The following is a 19,296-nucleotide window of genomic DNA, read 5'->3' on the forward strand; positions in this document are numbered from 1 at the left end:
GGGTTCATGGCTTCAGGAGCGGGGAGGGGGTGCGAGTAGAGAGCAGAGCATAGATGGTTCTGGAAGTCAGGGAGACAATACGCTCTTTCTTTATGCTGGTCCCCAGAGCCCGTGAGCGTCCCAGAGGCACGAGACCCCTTGGGCACTGTCTCCTGTGCCGAGGCCTGCGGTTCAGCCTTGGTGGAGGTGGATCGGGCCCACCCTTGGCTCCAGATGCAGCTGGGTCTGGTCTCCGAGGGCCAATCCGCACCTCGAGTTATTTGGAGGAACTTGACCTCCCCACGCCATCCTCTCCCTGGGCCAGAATTTTCAGAAACTGCTCCCCTGCCAGGACCCAAGGTGAAGCTGACTCCTTCCTCCAGTTTCCAGAACACCCATCCGGGCTGGACCAGTCAGGGCCACTGGATGGGGCGGGCGGGGGCAGCGGCAGAGAGCTCTCTCCCCTGCCTAAGGACTCTGGCGAGAATTTAGAGGTGAACAGTGAGCACCCCGATTAGTGGCACATAACCTAGGGACTGTTTTTCTCGGGGTCAGGGAGAGGGTGCTGAGGACTGTGCCCTGATACAGGAGGCTACCCGGGGCCAGCACCGCCAGAATGGCCCCTGAGCACCAAGCATGGCCCCAAACATCAAGCAGAACGTTCCCCTCGTCGGTGTTTTTCCCCCTGGGTCTCCTTAGCTTCCCTCAACATTCTGAACACCGCCTTGTCACTTCCAGACATCCCTCTTCCTGTTTTGGGGGCACCCCTGGGGAACTCAGATTTGCCCATGCTACTGGCTAAGCCTTCTAGTTCTGTCATAACCTAGTGGTTCTCTCTCTCTCTCTCTCTCTCTCTCTCTCTCTCTCTGTTTTTGGACGACACATAGTGGTACCCAGGCCTGACTCCTGGCTCTGTGCTCAGGGATCACTCCTGGCTGGGCTTATGGGACTATATGGGGTGCCGGGCATCGAATCGAGGTCAGCAGCATTCAAAGCAAGTGCCCTACCCGCTCTACAGTAGGGCCCCAAACAGTTTTCTCAACCTGCACTGCATTAGAATCCTCTGTGTGTGTGTGTGTGTGTGTGTGTATGTGTGTGTAAAGCTACTGTTGTCATCCCTCAGCCCTGGCCTATAAAAAGCATAATTTTGTGATACCATCAAAACTATGGAAAGAAGGCATAGCCGAATGCCTGCACCCATACACTACACAGCGTTCTGAGGAGAATGAAAGACCTAACTGGTTGTATCCAGAGACAGAATTCCCACTGCTCCGGTCTCCGTTTTCCCCTCGTTGATCTACGGAGTCCAGGTGCTCTCATCAAGACCCCAGCAAGCTGTGCTTCATGTGGTCTGTGCACGGCAGAGTTGGTCTGGTTTTGCACCAGACTTGGGGGACCCACACCCAGATCGAGCTCTCTGCTGCCCCTGCCAGCTGCCAGAGGTAGATACACGCCATCCGTCCAGCTGCTACGATGACATATGCTCCCCTCTCATCTGGGAGGTGCCCCAGAGTACACGCCTGCCCATGAATGTGACCTTGGAGGGCCTTCCCATCTTCACCGCTGTGAGCTCCTCCTCCCCATCCACATTTTCTGGGTGAATTCCAAAAATTTTTTCTCAGTGTGTTTCAGTTGACTAGGATTGTGACACCCAGTTATTGGTTGCAGCTGATTTCAGGGAGACCTCAAATCATTTGTCTTCCCAGAGAAACAAGAGCGAGCACAAATGATGGTTTTTACTTTATTTATTTCTTTTCTGGCCACGCCTGGCATTGCTCATGGCTTACTCCTGACTGCATTCAAGAATTACTCCTAGTGGGACTGGAGCAATAGCACAGCGGGTAGGGAGTTTGTCTTTCACGAGGCCGACCCAGGTTCGATTCCCAGCACCCCATATGGTCCCCTGAGCACCGCCAGGAGTAATTCCTGAGTGCAGAGCCAGGAGTAACCCCTGTGCATCGCCGGGTGTGACCCAAAAAGCAAAAAAAAAAAAATTACTCCTGGTGGGCTCAGGGGACTATATGGGATGCCAGGGATCGAACCTGGGTCAGCAGCATGCAAGGCAAACGTCCTACATGCTACGCTATCTCTCCTGCCCCAAGTGAAGGTTTTTAGTGATTATTCAGGTTCACGTTTCAACTTGGCCAAACAGATGCTAGCAGTTCGAAACTCCTGTCCATTTACCACTTGCTCTCAGGATGGTAAATACAGTTTTTTGTTTGTTTGTTTTTTGTTTAGGCGTATTTGTTTGTTGGATTTTGGGCCCACACACAGCAGTGCTCAGAGATTACTACCAGCTCAGAGCTTGGGAATCACTCCTGGCAGTGCCAGGGGCCATGTGGTACTGGGGCTGGAACTGGGACCTTTCATGCGAAGTTTGTGCCTCCTCCCTCAGACTCGCTCCTGGGCCTCTAATTTGTTGCTTTCTTTTGTTCAGGGGGATGGGGGGAATCTCGCTGTGCACAGTGGGATACTCTGGTGGACGAATAAAAAGCTGCATGTGTCAGGATGGAGGAGGATAAGGTGACCAAGGGCAGGGAGCAGGGTGTCCTCTCTCTTTTTTGGTTTTTGGGCCACACCTGGAGGCGCTCAGGGGCTACTCTCAGATCAGTGCTCGGGCCTTGCTCCTGAGGAAGCTTAGGAACTGAACCTGGGCTTCCCACAGGCAGAGTTTGCACCCAGCCCCTCAAGCGGTTCCTCTACTCCAGCTTCCCCCACAAACCCTTTTGTATGACATTTGTTTGTTTTGTTTTCTGGGTCACAGGAGGTGATGCTCAGGGCTTACTCCTGCCTCTGTGCTCAGGGATCACTCCTGGCGGGCTCCAGGGTTTATACGTGGTGCCAGGCATTGAACCAGGGTTGACCGCGTGCAAGGTAAACCCCCTACCTGCTGTCCTGTCTCTTCAGCCCCCCCACAGACCCTTTTTTTTTTTTTTTGCTTTTTTGGGTCGTACCTGGTGATGCACAGGGGTTACTCCTGGCTCATGCACTCAGGAATCACTCCTGGCGGTGCTCAGGGGACCATATGGGATGCTGGGATTCGAACCCGGGTTGGCCGGGTGCAAGGCAAATTGCCCTACCCGCTATGCTATCATTCCAGCACCCCCCCCCCACACACACAGACCCTTCTTAAAGAAGACTCCAGGGGTTGGAGAAATGGCCCAATGGGACTAGAGCACACGCTTTGTACAGAAGAGGTTCAGGTTCCATCCCTGACACCGTGTGGTTCCCTGAGCACTGCAGGGAGTGTCTCTTGAGCACTGAGGTGGGAGTGGCCCCTATGCCTCACTAGGTGTGGCCCAAAATCCCAAAAAAAAAAAAACACCCCCAGAAAGCAAGATGTTCCCTCCAAACAAACAAAACGCAAGTTTCCAGTTGCAGGTAAGCGAAGGCTCTCTCTGCTGTTGGTGGAAGGGGTGAGCAAAGCAGCTGACGGATACTTTGTTCACAGAGCAGACGCTCAGGGGATGCAGGTGCCCCAGCAGAGCTACGCTCTAGGTACAATATAATCTGGAGAATATTAGCAAAGGGTGTTGTGGAAAAAAAAATGGCGGCAAAGAAACAGAACAAAATTCAGGTGCAAGAGCAGGAGCTATATTATAGCTACAACGTAGTCGGTAAGAGAACTTGAACCACTGATGCTGAGAAAAAAACAGAAACAAATGGCAAGAACAATGTCTGAGTATTGGCGCCCTACAGGTGACACCGGAGGTGTTGCTCCCTCCCCCACCTGCAGGAGTCTAGGTCTTCTACCTCTACCCCACCCGGGCCATCAGACTTGGGGTTCCCCTGCCTCCTCCCTCTTCTGGGGTCACACCCAACCATACTCAGGGGTTACTCCTGGCTCTGTGCTCAGGGGCCACTCTGATCTTGGTGGTGCTCTGGGGACCATATGGGATGCCGAGGATCGAACCTAGGGAGATTGTGTGCAAGGTGAGCCCCCTCCTCCCTTTTGCCGTGGACTCCTGACCCCAGCCCTTCACCCTCACCCGAGGGCAGCTGGTGGGAGGTGAGCGCCTGAGCGCCCCCTGCAGTCCGGGATTAGCCTTCCCAGTGTGTGCAGTGTGTGTGTGCTTGTGGCCGCCCAGGCTGGGTCCCGGTGTCCTGGGCAGAGCAGTCCTGGGTGGATTGGGGGGTAGGGTGGGGGGACCCCTTGCACCAAAGAAGCAGGGAGGCCTGAGACTCACTGGGTCTCAGAATCGAGTTCTGGAATCATGAGGGCATTTGTCAGAAGCGAAGATTCCTGGGCCCAGAGTTGATTTCAGTGAGGTCCAGGAATCCTATCTGAGGGGACGGGGACAGGGATCAAACCCAGGGCTCGTGCAGGTGAGACATGAGGTCTCTCCCCGCCACACTACATGCCTGGTCCCGGAGTGCATGTCAGAGCAGCTCACAGCCCCTCCTTCCAGAAACCCCCTTTTTGGCGAAGCCAGCAGTTGAGGCAAGACAACAGGGTGTGACTCTGGGGTGGTGGGAGGGAGGAGGAGGTGGGGTCGAGAGGGACGGAGGAGGGACTTCCTGTCGCTGATGAAAACTCAGGCCAGACCCCCCGGGCCCCAGCCGATCAAGGAGCACCCAGCCGGGGAAGCCTTTTTCTCCCGCTAGTCCCGGGAATCCAAGGCTGACAGAAGCTTCCAGATCAGGTGGGGGACAAGCAGAAGGAGGAGGTGCGCTCCCGATCACGGATGGGTGAACTCGGAGGCTGCAGCCACAAGCTTATTCCAGTGGGTTGGTTCATGGATGGCCTGGCCCGGAGGCCCCTCGGGGCCTACACAGGGACGAAGCCTGACTCTTCCCCGGGCACTTGGAGGGGACCCCCGGGTGCCAGGTCCCCCTGAGAGTCCAGCGGAGTGGCTTGGTCTTCCTCTGAAGTCTGTGAAGACAAAAGTGGGGTTTGACGTGCAGAACCAGGGCTCCCACCCCCACCCCACGCCCAGGGTCTTGCAGGGACTGGGGACATCCAGTCATTTCCGCTCCTGCCAGGCCTCTGTCCATCTGAGGGGCTCCAGGCTTTAATTCACACCCCCTGCCTGCCCCCTCCGCCCCCCAACAAATCCCTGAAGCTCCTGGTCAGGCCTCGGGCTCAGCTCTGGTTGCAGATGGGAAACCTGCCAGGCTGACCTAATGAGTCAAGAATTTTCTGGACCAGGGGCCGGAGTGACAGTCCCACGGGTGGGGAGCTGGCCTAGTACCTGGCAGATTCCCACGGGTAGATGTGGGATTCAATCTCCGGCACCCAAGCATGGCCAGGAGTGCTCCCTGAGCACCACTGGGCCTGCCCCCCCGCCCCCTCCCCACACCACTGAAGTACTGTAGCACTGTCATCCCATTGTTCATTGATTTGCTCAAGTGGGCACCAGTAATGTCTCCATAGTGAGACTTGTTGTTATTGTTTTTGGCATATCAAAAACACCACGGGTAGCTTGCCAGGCTCTGCCGTGCTGGCGGGATACTCTTGGTAGCTTGCCAGGCTCTCCGAGAGGGACGGAGGAATCGAACCCGGGTCGGCCACGTGCAAGGCAAACTCCCTACCAGCTGTGCTATCGCTCCAGTCCACACACACCACAAGGGGAAAAGTAAAGGAGATGTTCTTGTTTTTAAGGGTAAAGAGGACGTGAGATCAGGAGCCTTCCTGGGTGAAAGGGCTGATGGGGGATGAGGGGGATGTGGAGGCAACCCCCCTTCCTGCCTTGTCAGGGCAGAGCCAGGCTGGGGGGTCCCATGTCCACACCTGGTTCAGGGGCTGTCCCTCCGTGTAGGGGCGGGCGTTGGGCGGGGGGCTGGAGTCGGGCTCGGTGGGCCCTGCCAGGTTGATCACGGCGCACTCTGGGCCCCAGCTGTTCCCCAGCGTCTGAAAGAGAGGGACACTCAGGACAGACCGTTCTTGGCGGCCACAGGAGGGAAGTGCGGGGGGGTGGGGCTTGTGTCTGGAGGCTGATGCTCATTTCCCTGTCTCATGTGACCTTGGGCCAGCTGCCTAATCTCTCCGCACCTCAATTTTCTTGACTGTCAAATGGGGGTAAGAATATCCCTCTTGTGGGGCTGGAGCGATAGCACAGTGGGTAGGGTGTTTTCCTTGCACGAGGTCGACCCGGGTTCAATTCCCAGCATCCCATAGGGTCTCCTGAGCACCGCCAGGAGTAATTCCTGAGTGCAGAGCAAGGAGTAACCCCTGTGTACCTCCGGGTGTGACCCAAAAAGTAAAAAAAAAAAAATTCCTTCTCGGGGTTATAATGAAAAGTCATGCTATTTTATCCCTCCCTGGTGGGCTGTATTAAAATGTTTTTGGTTTTTTTTTTGGGGGGGGTCACACCCGGCGATGCACGGAGGTTACTCCTGGCTCTGCACTCAGGAATCACCCCTGGCAGTGCTTAGGGGACCATATGAGATGCTGGGAATTGACCCGGATTGGCTGCATGCAAAGCAAACGCCCTACCTGCTGTGCTATTGCTCCAGCCCCCTAAAATGTTTTTGTTTTATTTTGTTTTGTTTTGTTTTTCCACCCTGAGGATTTCTTTATGCAGAAAGACAGAAGCAGGGTGTCAGTTCAGGATAACCCGAGAGAGTGAATCATTAAGGATTCACCAGCTGGGGCCTTAGGGACAGTCCAGTGGGAAGGGCGTTTGTCTTGCATGTAGCTGACGCTGGTTCTATCCCCCGGCATCCCCTATGGTCTTTCCCTGCACTCCCAGGAGGGATCCCTGAGGCAGAGCCCGGAGTAAGGCCTGAGCACCACCAGGTGTGGCTCCCAAACAGAACAAAATCACAGTTCCCCAATTGTTAATGGGCTCAGCAAATCCTCCTTCTGAAGACAAAGCTCCTGCGGCTAAAGGAAGAGAGGTGGGAGGTCCAGAGAGTGCAGGAAGCCCCCACTGGCTGTCCCAGGCTGGCTGCCCGCTGGGACCTTCAGCTCCGGAAGCCAGTCCCCCACCCCCTCCTGCTCCTCGCAGTGGGAGAGATAGCAGAAGTGGGAAGCAGCACATCAGGGGCACAGTCAGAACCTCACGGTCCGCTGGGCCTTGAACCCAAAGGAAACCGCTCCCAGGCCCGGCACACCTCCAGGGGGCACACACCCCACTTGTTCCTCACGGTAGCCCTGAGCAGTGGGGAAGCCCAGGCTCAGAGAGGCCAGGCGACTTGCCCGGCATCACACCGCCGGTACCGGAACTCACGACCCTCTGACCTGCCCATGCTCTTTCTGCCCTCATGCCCATCCTGGTTGGGCACATTTCTTTGTCCCTGCTCCCTCCGTGCCCGGCGGCAGGGGATGGGCAGGGAGCAGACATTTGCATCATCTCTGTGACACCTTCCAGCTTTGGGAATGTGGGAGGGGTCGGAGTGGAATCCCTCTGGGGAGATGGGCTGGGCTGGGCTGGGGAAATGCTTGGGGCATTTGCATTGTGAAAGAGAATTTCACAAACGCTGCCACCCTTGTCCCTCCCAGTCCAGCCAGTGATGAGGACGCAGTGGAGTGGGCGCTCGTGACGTCAGGCGTTCCCGTGCATCCCCCTAAACTCTTTGTGGCAGTTGGTTTTCTGCTTTGGGGGCCGTCACCTGGCATAGAGGTGCTGCTGGCTCTGTGCACAGGGTTGTGCCTGGTGGCACTCAGGGGACCGTGCGGTGCTGGGGTGAAGCTGGGCCTCCCGCAGGCAATGCTCATGCATTTACCCTTTGAGCCCCAGTTTGGTGACAGGCATCACCCAGCTGCAGCTGACACTGACCCCCGATGATCCCAGAAAGGTCCCGCGGGGGGAACTGAACTTGAGGAGAGAACCTCGAGGTACAGACCAGATCTCCCCCCCGGAGGTGGTGTCTGGGACCCCAACATCTGATGGCAGTCCCTCCGTCTGTCCTTCCGTCTGCCCCTCCATCTGTCCCTCTGTCTGTCCTTCTGTTCCTCCTCCTGTCCCTCTGCCCCCACTGGGGATCTATTTCAGAGTCACTCGCTGTCAGCTCAGGGGGGGTCCTCGAGTCACCAGTTTAGGGGAGGCTTGTGGAATGGGAGCTGAGCTTCAAACCCTGCACCCCAGCGTGATTCTGGGGGCAGAGACCACCATCATCCGGGGGGTGTGGAGGGGCACAGGGGAGCCAAGGTGCGGAGGCCGGGCTGCTGCCGGCAAATGAGTCTTCCCCTCTGAGCCCCGATTTCCTCTTCCTGGGAGGGAAGTTATCCCTTCTCGGTGGAAGAGCGACAAGGCTTGAGGGTCAGGTGGGCAACATCAGGCGCTCAGGAGGGGCTCAAGAAGGCAGCATCACCCACGGGGACAGCACCCCGGCCTCCAGGGATGCCTGAAACTGCCTCAGCCCAACCCCTCTTCCCGTTTCCCTCCACACACAGACTTACAACTTGGTGTGTAAGAAGGTGTGTGGGGGACCGGGACCCTGGGAAAAGGAGAACTTAGCCATTTCCCCAGACAGGGAGTGCCCACCAAGATATTGTATTATGAAACAGACATCCTGTACCAAGGGCGAAACCCACAAAGATGACAGGCATATCATGTTCCAGTCTGCTGATCCCCCTTACGCAAATGCCCCGCGAATGCCCCGAGTGATCCACCCTGGCCCCCTCGCAAAAGCCTTGCCCCTCAGCCTATATATTCTGTATACTTTCCTTCAATAAACGAAATCTTGACAACAGTTCCTTGCTTGGTCTCCCTCTTCTTTCTCGCCCTTGCTATTTCAGGTAGCGCCTCTTCAGACCCTGGAATAACTTAGTCCCGCGGGACGGGACAAGTGGCACCCGAATAGGGACCTGAAGCACGGCCAACTACCGGACGGCGCCAGCAACAGAGAAGGCCCCTGAAGGATCAGTGCTGTCCGAGCGACCTTCGGAGGCGGGGGACATAAAAGGTATACCTATTCATATGCCGTCCCATTCAGCATGGGCCATTCATTATTTAAGGAACAGAGCTTTATTAAGGAGCTCAAAAATTCATTCAGGGAAAGAGGAGTACGGGTTAAGAAAAAAAGATTTGGTAAAATTTTTTAGTTATATTGATGCTCATTAATATAAGGACGAAACGGTCACTGGCGGAAAGGCTTGAATTCCCTTGTCTTGTGTGTGTGTGTGTGTGTGTGTGTGTGTGTATGTGTGTGTGTGAGTGATTGTGCAGTCTTGGACGTCCTCGTCCTTGTACTGAGTCTGTGGCTCCACGACTTGGCATCTTTAAGATCCCTTTAAGGTTACGGAGTCCAATTGGGCTGTCTGCGATTCCACGAGGAACATATGGTCTAGGGTGGTGCTGGTTTAGACACTGGCCGCAAGTCACCTCTCAGGCTGATCCACTATGGCTAAGTTCCTCACCGGCCAGACATGCATCTGTGTGGTTTGTTATGAGTGTCCCCGTCCCCCCACCCTTCTTGTTCATTTCCGTCGAGTTAGAGAAACAGCCTACCAGTGGCCCTTTCCTTTCTGTGTTCTCATTTCTGTCGAGTTGGCAGAAACAGCCTCCCAGTGAAGATAGTCACTGGTGGAAGGTTGAATCCCTTTGTCCTGTGTTTTCATTTCTGTGTCCCCAAGTCTGATAAGAAGATACTAGTTCCCCGCCTCAGAACTAGTCTTGATCAAGAAAGAAAAATGCTAGCATCTGACCACCTTAGGTTTCAACAATTTTGAAGAGGTTTTGCCGGCTTATAGCAACAAAAGCGCTTTCTTGACCCATTTTTAATAAGCAGGAGACTGGCTGGTCAGGCAGGGAAACGGGGAGCAATATTCCCAATCGGCCGACAGGGCTTAACTTTGCCCTGGGGACTGCTCCTTCCTATCTCAGTCTGTCAGTTTTCTCCCTGCCGTTTCTGAAGGGTCAGATCTAAAGATCAACTATAGACGTGTGCACATGTACGTGTAATGTTTTTAGTGAACTAATTTTTAGTGAACTTATTGTCTGTCTGTCTGTCTGTGGAACACTCGAGTGTTAGAGCTAGTTTGAAGTCAGTAATTCTTAGACCTGGGCAAACAAAATCTAGGGAGATCAGAGTGATATGAAGCCCAGAAATTTAAAAGATCTAGGTATCTTTGGAACTTCTTAGATCAGGTTTAAACAAAGATTTCTAATTAGAATGTGGTGCCTACAACGAAATTGAAAGTTTTAATCTAAATTTCTTATTGGAAGAACATTAATAGTTATTAACAGTTGAAATTCTTTTGAATTCCAGTATCTGTACTATCTAGAAAAAGCTACAGAACTAGAGCCAGAAAACTAAAAAGTGAAATAAGAATTCAGAAAGTGCAAGACTTTATCTTGCAAGCCTCAGCCAATTTTAATGAAGAATTTAGCTGTTTTTCAAGCAACAAAGGTACAGAAACCCTCAAAATAAACAAAGTTTTCTTATGTTTCCATAAATTGACAATCCAAAATTTTTTTCTATGTTATTATCTAAGTTTGGTTAAAATATGTATATGTATGTATATGTGTATGTATGTGTGCATGTATATGTATATGTATGTGTATGTATGTATATATATGTGTGTATATATATACATATATATATATATACCCAAAGTGCTCTTTCTGTGTTTGAAAGCATGTTTGTATTGAAGAATTGTTAAAGTTAGAAAGCTCATGATTTGAACTAAAGTACAAAAACTACCAAAATTAAGTCAAAGAAGGTTTTACTGTGTTTCACAAAAATTGATGGTCCAAAGGTCTTATGCTATTATACCAATGTATATATTTGTATCTGCACTGGATTAGAATTATTTGACCTAGAGAATCTTGTGAGTTGAAATAATTGTGATCTATGAAAACAGGTTCAAAGATAATGCTTCAGTTTAAAATATTATTTTCTAGAGTTGCAAAATTGGTTGAAAAACTTATTGTTTTATTTGATCTCCAAGACTTCTGGTAACTAAAATTTTTAAAACTACTTAGCTTAGGGTTGTAAGGGGTTAATCTCAGATGTCAGTTTGGGAGTTTTTAAAGATTTTCCCTGGATCCACCCATTCCCCTGCACTCCAGGCTGACAAAATCTCCTGGAAATCTGATAAACCCATCTGGATTGATCAGTGGTCCATGCCCCTAGAAAAGGTCAAGGCAGCCTGTGAGCTGGTGCAGGAGCAATTATGCTTAGGCCACCTTGAACCCTCTACTTCCCCTTGGAATACCCCCATATTCGTAATCAAAAAGAAAAATGGGACTTGGAGGTTGTTGCAAGACCTTAGGAGTGTAAATAAGACCATGCAACCTATGGGTGCGTTACAACCTGGACTCCCAACTCCAGTTGCTATACCCTCAGGCTTTCAAGAAATAATCATAGACATAAAAAATTGCTTTTTCTCCATTCCCCTACACCCCGAGGATTGCAAACGCTTTGCTTTTTCAGTCCCGATTACTAACCATATAGGACCCAACCCTCGCTTTCAGTGGAAGGTCCTTCCGCAAGGCATGGCTAATAGCCCTACTCTTTGCCAGCGCTATGTAGCCCAAACTATTGATCCCTTTAGGGTGCTTTTTCCCTCTGCATATATTATTCATTACATGGATGATTTACTGATTGCTGCAGCTCCCCCTGCAGAAGTGCAGCAGGTTGTGCAAGAAACAGTTTTAGCCCTTCAAAACCGCAGCTTTACTATCGCCCCAGACAAAATCCAGACTCAGTATCCGTTCCTCTTTTTGGGTTTCCAGCTTGACCCCTCCCTCATACACCCAAAGAAAATTCAGATCAGACGGTCTTCTCTCACTTCCCTAAATGATTTTCAAAAATTATTAGGGGATATAAATTGGCTTTGACCTTACTTAAAATTAACTACCGGGGAACTTAAACCTCTATTTGACATACTCTGTGGCGACCCAGATCCTACTTCACCTCGGTCCCTCTCTGTAGAGGCTGAGGAAGCCCTGAAACTGGTCGAAACCATCATTGCTCAACAGAGTTGCGGCTATTTTCACCCTTCCAAAGTCCTATATCTCATTATTTTCACATCCCCTTACTCGCCTTCTGGCCTGCTGTGGCAGGAAAAACAAACCCCTTATGTGGATTCATATGCCTGCGTCCTTTTCCAAGGTTCTGCCTCCTTATCCTCTGCTAGTGGGACAATAGATCTTTTCTGGATTAAAAACTGCCGTCAGATATTTCGGGCGTGACCCTGACATTGTTATCACCCCTTATTCTAAAGAACAAATTGGATGGCTACTGCCCCAGGCATCAGCGTCCTCAGGATTTCAGAGAAGCTGTATAGTGGGTGGGAACAGAACCTGTGCCACAGGTGATTGGGGCTGTACTAAGTTGCATATGCACATGGAAGTGACTCCTAGTGTAAGCAGCAGCTGCCTCTAATCTCACCTCTAACAGCACCCCAAGGATGCAGCTCTGTTTGGTCATGTGACTCTTGGTTCCCCAGAGCTGCTGAAGGGTTGGAGGTGGTGGCCCCACAGAACAGGGCTGGGAGGAGTCTTGAAGAAGAAACTGTTGAAGATCTTTTTCTTGCTTATGAGAAACATGCCTTGAACTGTTCCAGCACTGTGTGATCTGCTTTTTGTTTTATGGAACATAAATTGGAAGAATGAAATTAGATGACACCCGACTGCAAAAATGTTTATAAGCAAATAGCGTATAAAGCTGTGAACTTCATAACTTTGTAAAGCAAGATTTAAAGCAAATACAAGAGGAAAATAAAATACTTTTCCTAAAAAAAAAAAAAAACCAAATTGGATGGCTACAGAGCCGTCATGACGACTGGGCAGTCTTGTTGTCTAGCTATCAGGGTCAGTTTGACACACACCTGCCCAGGGACAAGCTTTTACAATTTCTTAAGACTACCCCTTTTATTATATCCAAAAACACCGTCTCGAGACCCATCCCTGGGGCCCTAACCTTGTTTATTGATGGCTCACAAAATGGGATAGCTGCTTACGTCGTCCATGGTAGGGCATATCCCATCAAAACTCCCTTTTCCTCTGCTCAGTTAGTGGAATTGTTTGCAGCTCTTAAAGTTTTTCAAATGTTTCCTTTACAAGCATTTAATCTATTCTCAGACAGCCAGTATGTTGTTAGATCATTAACTGTTTTGGAAACGGTTCCTTCCATTCAACCATCCTCTGCTACTTTCCAGTTGTTTTCTGACATTCAAAAATGCATCCATTGTCGGTCCCACCCTTTCTTTGTTGGGCACATTCGTGCACACTCTGATTTACCCGGACCTTTGTCACAGGGCAATGATTTGGCAGATAAAGCCACGCGCCTTGTTGCTCTAGCACTAACTCCTGATTCACTCAAGGATGCGAAAGAGGCGTGTCATCATTCCATGCCCTTCATCATTTAAATTCCTCCACATTACGCCAGATGTTTGGCATTACTAGAGAGCAAGCCCGGCTTATAGTTAAAGGCTGCAAGACCTGCCTACCTTTCATACCTGAACCTCACTATGGCGTCAATCCCAGAGGGCTTATCCCTGGTGAACTCTGGCAGATGCATGTTACTCATATCCCCACCTTTGGCAAGCTTAAATATGTTCATGTTACTGTTGATACCTTTAGCAGATCCCTTTCTGCTTCAGCACTAGCAGGAGAAACTACTAAACATGTGATTACCCACATGCTGTCTACTTTTGCAATAATGGGACAGCCCAAGATTATTAAGACTGATAATGGTCTTGGTTATACAAGCCAAAAATTCAAAGACTTTTGTGCTCGATTAAGAATTAAACATGACACCGGCATTCCATACAATCCCCAGGGTCAAGGCATTGTTGAACGTGCCCACCAGCCACTCAAAAACACTCTCCTAAAGCTGCAAGCTCAGGAGACATTGTACACCTTCAAGGGCAATTCTCGCCTCTTGCTTTCTCATGCCCTGTTCGTCCTGAATTTCCTTACACTGGATGACGCCGGTCGCTCGGCGGCCGATCGCCTGTGGCACCCCTCCTCTAAGGATAATTATGCTCAAATACTCTGGAAAGACCCTGCCACCGGTTCGTGGCACGGCCCTGACCCCGCCCTCATTTGGGGAAAAGGACATGTCTGTGTATATGACAACAAAAATCAGGGTGCTAGATGGCTCCCTGAGAGATTGGTAAAATTATATAACAAACCTCAGGAGTCAAGTGACTCCCCACAAGATTAGTTAAATTATATTATTGAACCAGGGGAAACCACCCCTGAGAGAGACTTTTCTGTTCTCTTACAGGAGACATCATGGACCTGCCTCGGATGCTGTTTTTATGGACTTGGCTATTTTTTGCTTGGGCATCGCCAGCTTCCGCCTCAGTCTAAGCAGGCAATACTGTCTGCGCCTCCTCTTCCATTGGCACTCAACCCCACTGGCCCGAGCTTAGAGTGGACCTGTGTCAGCTGGCCCTAGGAGCCAGCTCTGACTGGGGCACCCATGAATATCTCTGGCCCCTGGATAGGACCCCTAACATTTTTGATCACTACTCCCACATACCTGGCTGTACCAACTACGCTAGACGAGCAGAGCTAACTCACACTGACTTTTATGTGTGTCCAGGCCCCCATCGAGACTGCTCGCTCTCACATAAATGCAGCCAGGCCTCTGACTATTTTTGTGCCTCTTGGGGTTGCAAAACCACTGGCACTAAGTACTGGAACCCCTCCTCCTCCTGGGACTTCATCACTGTAAAACGCCCCCCAGGCTACAGCCCCTCCAATCGCGTGCCAAATTGGAGTTTCAGCAGATTTCCCGGAACCCCATGTGACCACTTGAGCCCCGCCAGTGGCTGATGTAACCCCATTGTCATTTCTTTCACAGCCAGTGGCAGACAACATGATTGGCTTAGTTCTCGAGACCTGCAATGGGGACTGCTCCTCTACATGTCCTATAGGGACTATGGTCTGCTTTTTAGTATCCGTCTTCTTAAAGAGCTTCCCAGCCTACATAAAGCGGCTATCGGGCCTAACCCAGCCCTTCACCCCCCTTCCCGAGAACACCCACACCCCTCTCCCCCTCCGGTGAACGCCCTACCAGCAGTTGCCGAGCCTATGCCCACATACTTTCGCCCCACACTTCCTGAAGGGAGCCCTTCCTCCTCTGAACTAATTTTGGAAATGGTGAATGCATCTGTTGAAGCCCTTCATGCTACCCATTCAGCCCAATACGAGCAATGCTGGATTTGCTTTTCCCCAAGACCCCCCTTTTATGAGGGTGTTGCAATCTTTGCTCAGGTCTTATTCACCAATGACCCCGCGGCCTTGAGATGGGCCCCAGATGAGGACCACAGCCTTACCTTAGGTCAGGTCCATGGTGCAGGTCTTTGTCTCCTAGGACCCAAAATGCTCCCTCCTTTTGAATTGCAGGACATTTGTAATGTCTCCCAGCGCATGGACGCCTCTTTCACCTATGTCTCGGCCCCGCCTGAGTCTTACTTTGCCTGCTCTGCTGGCCTCACCACTCATGTCGAGACCAGTGCCTTCTTGCGCACCAGAGACTACTGCGTCCTGGTCCACCTGTTTCCCAGGCTCTCCATTCATGACCCTGAGGATTTTCTCAGTTTTTTGGGAAAAAGGGGCAGTCTTACCCCACCACAAAAGAGAACCACTCACAGCAATAACCCTAGCTGTTGTCTTAGAACTAGGGGACTAGGCGCTACAGGCGCTGGCACTGGCATTGCCTCCCTAATTACTTCCAAACAGCAGTACAATCAACTCAGCCAGGTTGTAGACAGAGACATTCAGGAACTGCAGAAAGGGCTGCAAGATCTAAAGGACTCTTTAACTTCCCTCTCTGAAGTAGTCTTACAAAACCGCAGAGTTTGGATTTGGTTTTTTTACAAGAGGGCGGACTCTGTGTGGCCCTTAAAGAGGAATGCTGTTTTTATGCAGACAAGACAGGTCTAGTACAGGATAGCATTAATAAAGTCAAAAGGAGCCTGGAAGAAAGAAAAAGGGCTAGAGAAAAACAGGAGTCATGGTATCAAAATTGGTTTTCCACTTCACCCTGGCTGTCCACGTTACTGCCTAGTCTTTTGGGACCCCTCGTGGGTCTCCTGATACTACTATCCTTTGGCCCTTGGGCCTTTAGTCGCTTAACCTCTTTTATTAAGTCGCAGATCGACTCGGCTACCAGAAGCACGGTTGCTGTTCACTATCATCGCCTTGGACCAATTCCGCCTCTGGAAGAGGGAGTTCCTGACCAAGTCCCAGAGACAGACCGGCTCAACTTCTCCCCTCTAGCTGAGAGATTAGGGTCCCCTTGGTACCATAGGTTCTGGGCTCATTTCCCAGGGATACGGCACCCTGACACCCCCTCTCCCACTCCGGGTCAGCTGTGAGGTTAGCCTATGATGGGAAATAGTGTAACGCCAGACCCGAGTAGGAGCAGCAAGGGGTTTCCATGACGGGAGTAGTGTGAGGCCTTACCTCTTGAGTCCCCATCACATTTTCACTAAGCGCTTACCCTGTGCAACCTCCCCTTAGCTTCACCTCGGGGGCGGCTGGCAGAAAAATAACCAAGCACCACATATAAGAGCACAGTGACGGCAAGAGTAAGAATCCCCTCACATAGCCTAAGACAGAGCCCCTGCCCCCTCGGGTCTGGAGGCACATTACATAGCCTAAGACACGGCACCTCACCTACCCAGGCGGCTCTCAGTAGCCCTCAATTTTTTCATATATAAAAACACAGGGGGAGATGTGGGGGACCGGGACCCTGGGAAAAGGAGAACTTAGCCATTTCCCCAGACAGGGAGTGCCCACCAAGATATTGTATTATGAAACAGACATCCTGTACCAAGGGCGAAACCCACAAAGATGACAGGCATATCATGTTCCAGTCTGCTGATCCCCCTTACGCAAATGCCCCGCGAATGCCCCGCGTGATCCACCCTGACCCCCTCGCAAAAGCCTTGCCCCTCAGCCTATATATTCTGTATACTTTCCTTCAATAAACGAGACCTTGACAACAGTTCCTTGCTTGGTCTCCCTCTTCTTTCTCGCCCTTGCTATTTCAGGTAGCGCCTCTTCAGACCCTGGAATAACTTAGTCCCGCGGGACGGGACAAAGGTGGACAGGCAAACGCTCAGCAGCAGCGTGGAATACTCTAGAATAGTCTAGAACAGCAGCAATGATGCTGTGTGATGAAGTTAGGGGGCCATGACCTTGCCCTCTGCTTCAGAACAGCTTAGTACATAGTGATCTTCCCATTGAAGTTAAACGTGCGTGTGTGTGTGTGCACACGCGTGTGTATTTGGGGGATCCTTTATAAATGGGAATTTGCTGTGAGAACTTTCTAGAGAGGGAAATGCTGTCTGATCCCTGAAACTTTCTTCTGAAGGCTTTTTTTTTTTTTTTTTTGCGGGGGGGTGATGTCAGGTTAGGAGATGGAGGGTGATGTCAGGTTAGGAGATGGAGGGGTCGCTATTTCCAGCATGGGGGTCACTCCCAGCAGTGCTCAGGGGTCCATGTGGTGCTCAGGGTTGATCCTGGAGCTGCTGCCTTTCGGTGCTGTCTCTGTCACCCCTCTTCGTGCTCCTGCAAGTCCCCGCCCCCTGGGGTCTGCTGCAGAGCATGTTGGTGGGGGGTCCCTTGCCATCTTTGATCTGGATGTGGGCTGAGGGAAGCCCAAACGTTTCCGTTGTGCCTCCAGCTTCCACTCACGACCGCAGAGCAGCCGGAAGGGAAAAGGAGCCGATAGCACACGGGCCTGCCCTATAGGCTTCGGGGACCCCACGGGGACCCCCGCTTCATCCTTCCTCGGCAAGGGCCTCCCCAGCTCCTCTGCCAGCTGGACTGTGCCCTTTCTGGCCCGCCGTGGGCAGGGACGGTGTGGGGTCAGGCAAGAAGTCCAGGTGTCCTCCCGGGTGGCCTGGCCACCCCCGCTTCCAAGCGTGGCCCCTTAGTGCTGGGCGCTGGGCAGGGACAGACACTGCGGGGAGCCCAGGGGGCTGCAGCTCGACTATACCCCCCTCAGCTGCCCAGGAGAGGGGGCGCCTCGGCTGCACCGTTGGAGGGTTTCCGGGCCCCGCAGGCCCCGCGGCTGCCCCCTCCCCAGCCTTCACTGTGACCTTTCCCTCATTCAGGCCGCTGCCGTTTCCTGAGACAACAACAGCTGCTTCCTACTCGAAGGCCCGGGACCCCATTCCGCCCCGGCCCCTCCCTGGGGTGGGGGCAGCCCGCGTCCTTTGTCCTCGGTGGCGCCAGGAAAGAAGGTGATGGCAGCCCTCCTTTCCTGCCCATATTTGCGGGAGCCAGAGGAGGCGCCTCCGGAAATGCCCCGGAGGGGCCGTGCGGGCAGGTGGGGCCCCGTTTCCTGACCTTGACCATGATGTGATCCCGCCATGATCCGAGGAGTGTCCCTGGGAAGGGCCGACCCGCAGGTAGCCTCGGGGTGGTCACCCTTTCCAGGAGAAAGGCACGGGGACCTCGCGGCCATGTCCCCAGCCTGGGTCACCCTCAGCCTGGGTCTGGGACAGCTACGCCACTTTGGCCTCAGAGCCAGGGCAGCTCGAGCAAGCATCTGGGTGTTCTGGAAGAGGAGAGATGGGCGCCGAGAAACCCGGGTTCTGCCTCTGTTTGGACACCCCCCCTTGGTGCCTCAGTTTCCTCTTCTGCAAATATATGCTCCAGCCTGCAGTTCTCAGAGTCCATGATGCGGTGGGTCAGAGTTTAAAAATTCAGGCCCCCGGGACCAGAGAGAGAGTAGAGTGGGGAGGGAATTGGCTTTGCATGCGCCTGACCCAAGTTCAAACCCCAATATCACACATGATCGATCCGCCAGCAAGGCCAGGAGGATCCCTGAGCACAGAGCCAGGAGTAAGCCCTGAGCACAGCCGGGCGTAGCCTCAAAATAAACAGGGCCTGAGTCAGGCTGTGCAGATAGGGCCTTGCCTTGCACGTGGCCAACCCAAGTTTGATCCCTGGCACCCTTGGGCCCCATCAGGAGTGATTCTTGAGCACGGAGGCAGGTGTAAGCCCCGAGTACCACCAGCGGTGGCCCCAAACCCCAAACGAACAGCAACAACAGAAAAACCCCAGATCCTGGATCCGCCTAGGACGTTTCTGCAGGGAGTCTATTTTTTCAACGGTGTCCTGGAAGGGGACGCCCCAGCCTTACAGGAAACCCGGCTAGGTGAGTGCGAAGCTCTCTTTGGGAAGAGGGGATGGAACCAGGGGGGCATGTCCCTGGGGCTTGGGGGCTCCTATAGGTTCCCTCTAGTGGGAAGAACACCCTGCTTGCAGGGGTGGGGAGGGAAGAGGGGTCCCGGCCCCGGCCATGCCTTCCTTACCATGTGTGACAGCTGCACTTTCTCATCCGTGTCCTTTGGTGAGTCCTCCAGCACGGCTGAAAGAGAAAGGAGCCCCCAGACCCTGAGCCAGGAGGAGGGGCGGGCCACTCCCAGGGGCTCGGAAGCGCCCCCCCAGCTCA

The 19,296-nt window shown here is 52.4% G+C and overlaps 1 protein-coding gene across 1 annotated transcript in view; it reads right to left on the bottom strand.

Annotated features, from left to right (window-relative positions):
• Positions 1–3,461: 3,461 nt before the first annotated feature.
• The window catches only part of CD300LG (CD300 molecule like family member g), a 31,575-nt gene continuing 15,740 nt past the window's right edge, over positions 3,462–19,296 (bottom strand). The window contains exons 5-7 of the mRNA XM_055133925.1: positions 19,157–19,212; positions 5,711–5,830; positions 3,462–4,852 (exon numbers count right to left, since the gene is read on the bottom strand). Coding sequence (XP_054989900.1) covers positions 4,748–4,852; positions 5,711–5,830; positions 19,157–19,212 — 281 coding nt within the window. The 3' untranslated portion in view covers positions 3,462–4,747. The remainder of the gene's footprint in view (positions 4,853–5,710; positions 5,831–19,156; positions 19,213–19,296) is intronic.

Source organism: Sorex araneus, chromosome 3, assembly GCF_027595985.1.
Source record: "Sorex araneus isolate mSorAra2 chromosome 3, mSorAra2.pri, whole genome shotgun sequence".
In the NCBI taxonomy this organism is placed as follows: Eukaryota; Metazoa; Chordata; class Mammalia; order Eulipotyphla; family Soricidae; genus Sorex; species Sorex araneus.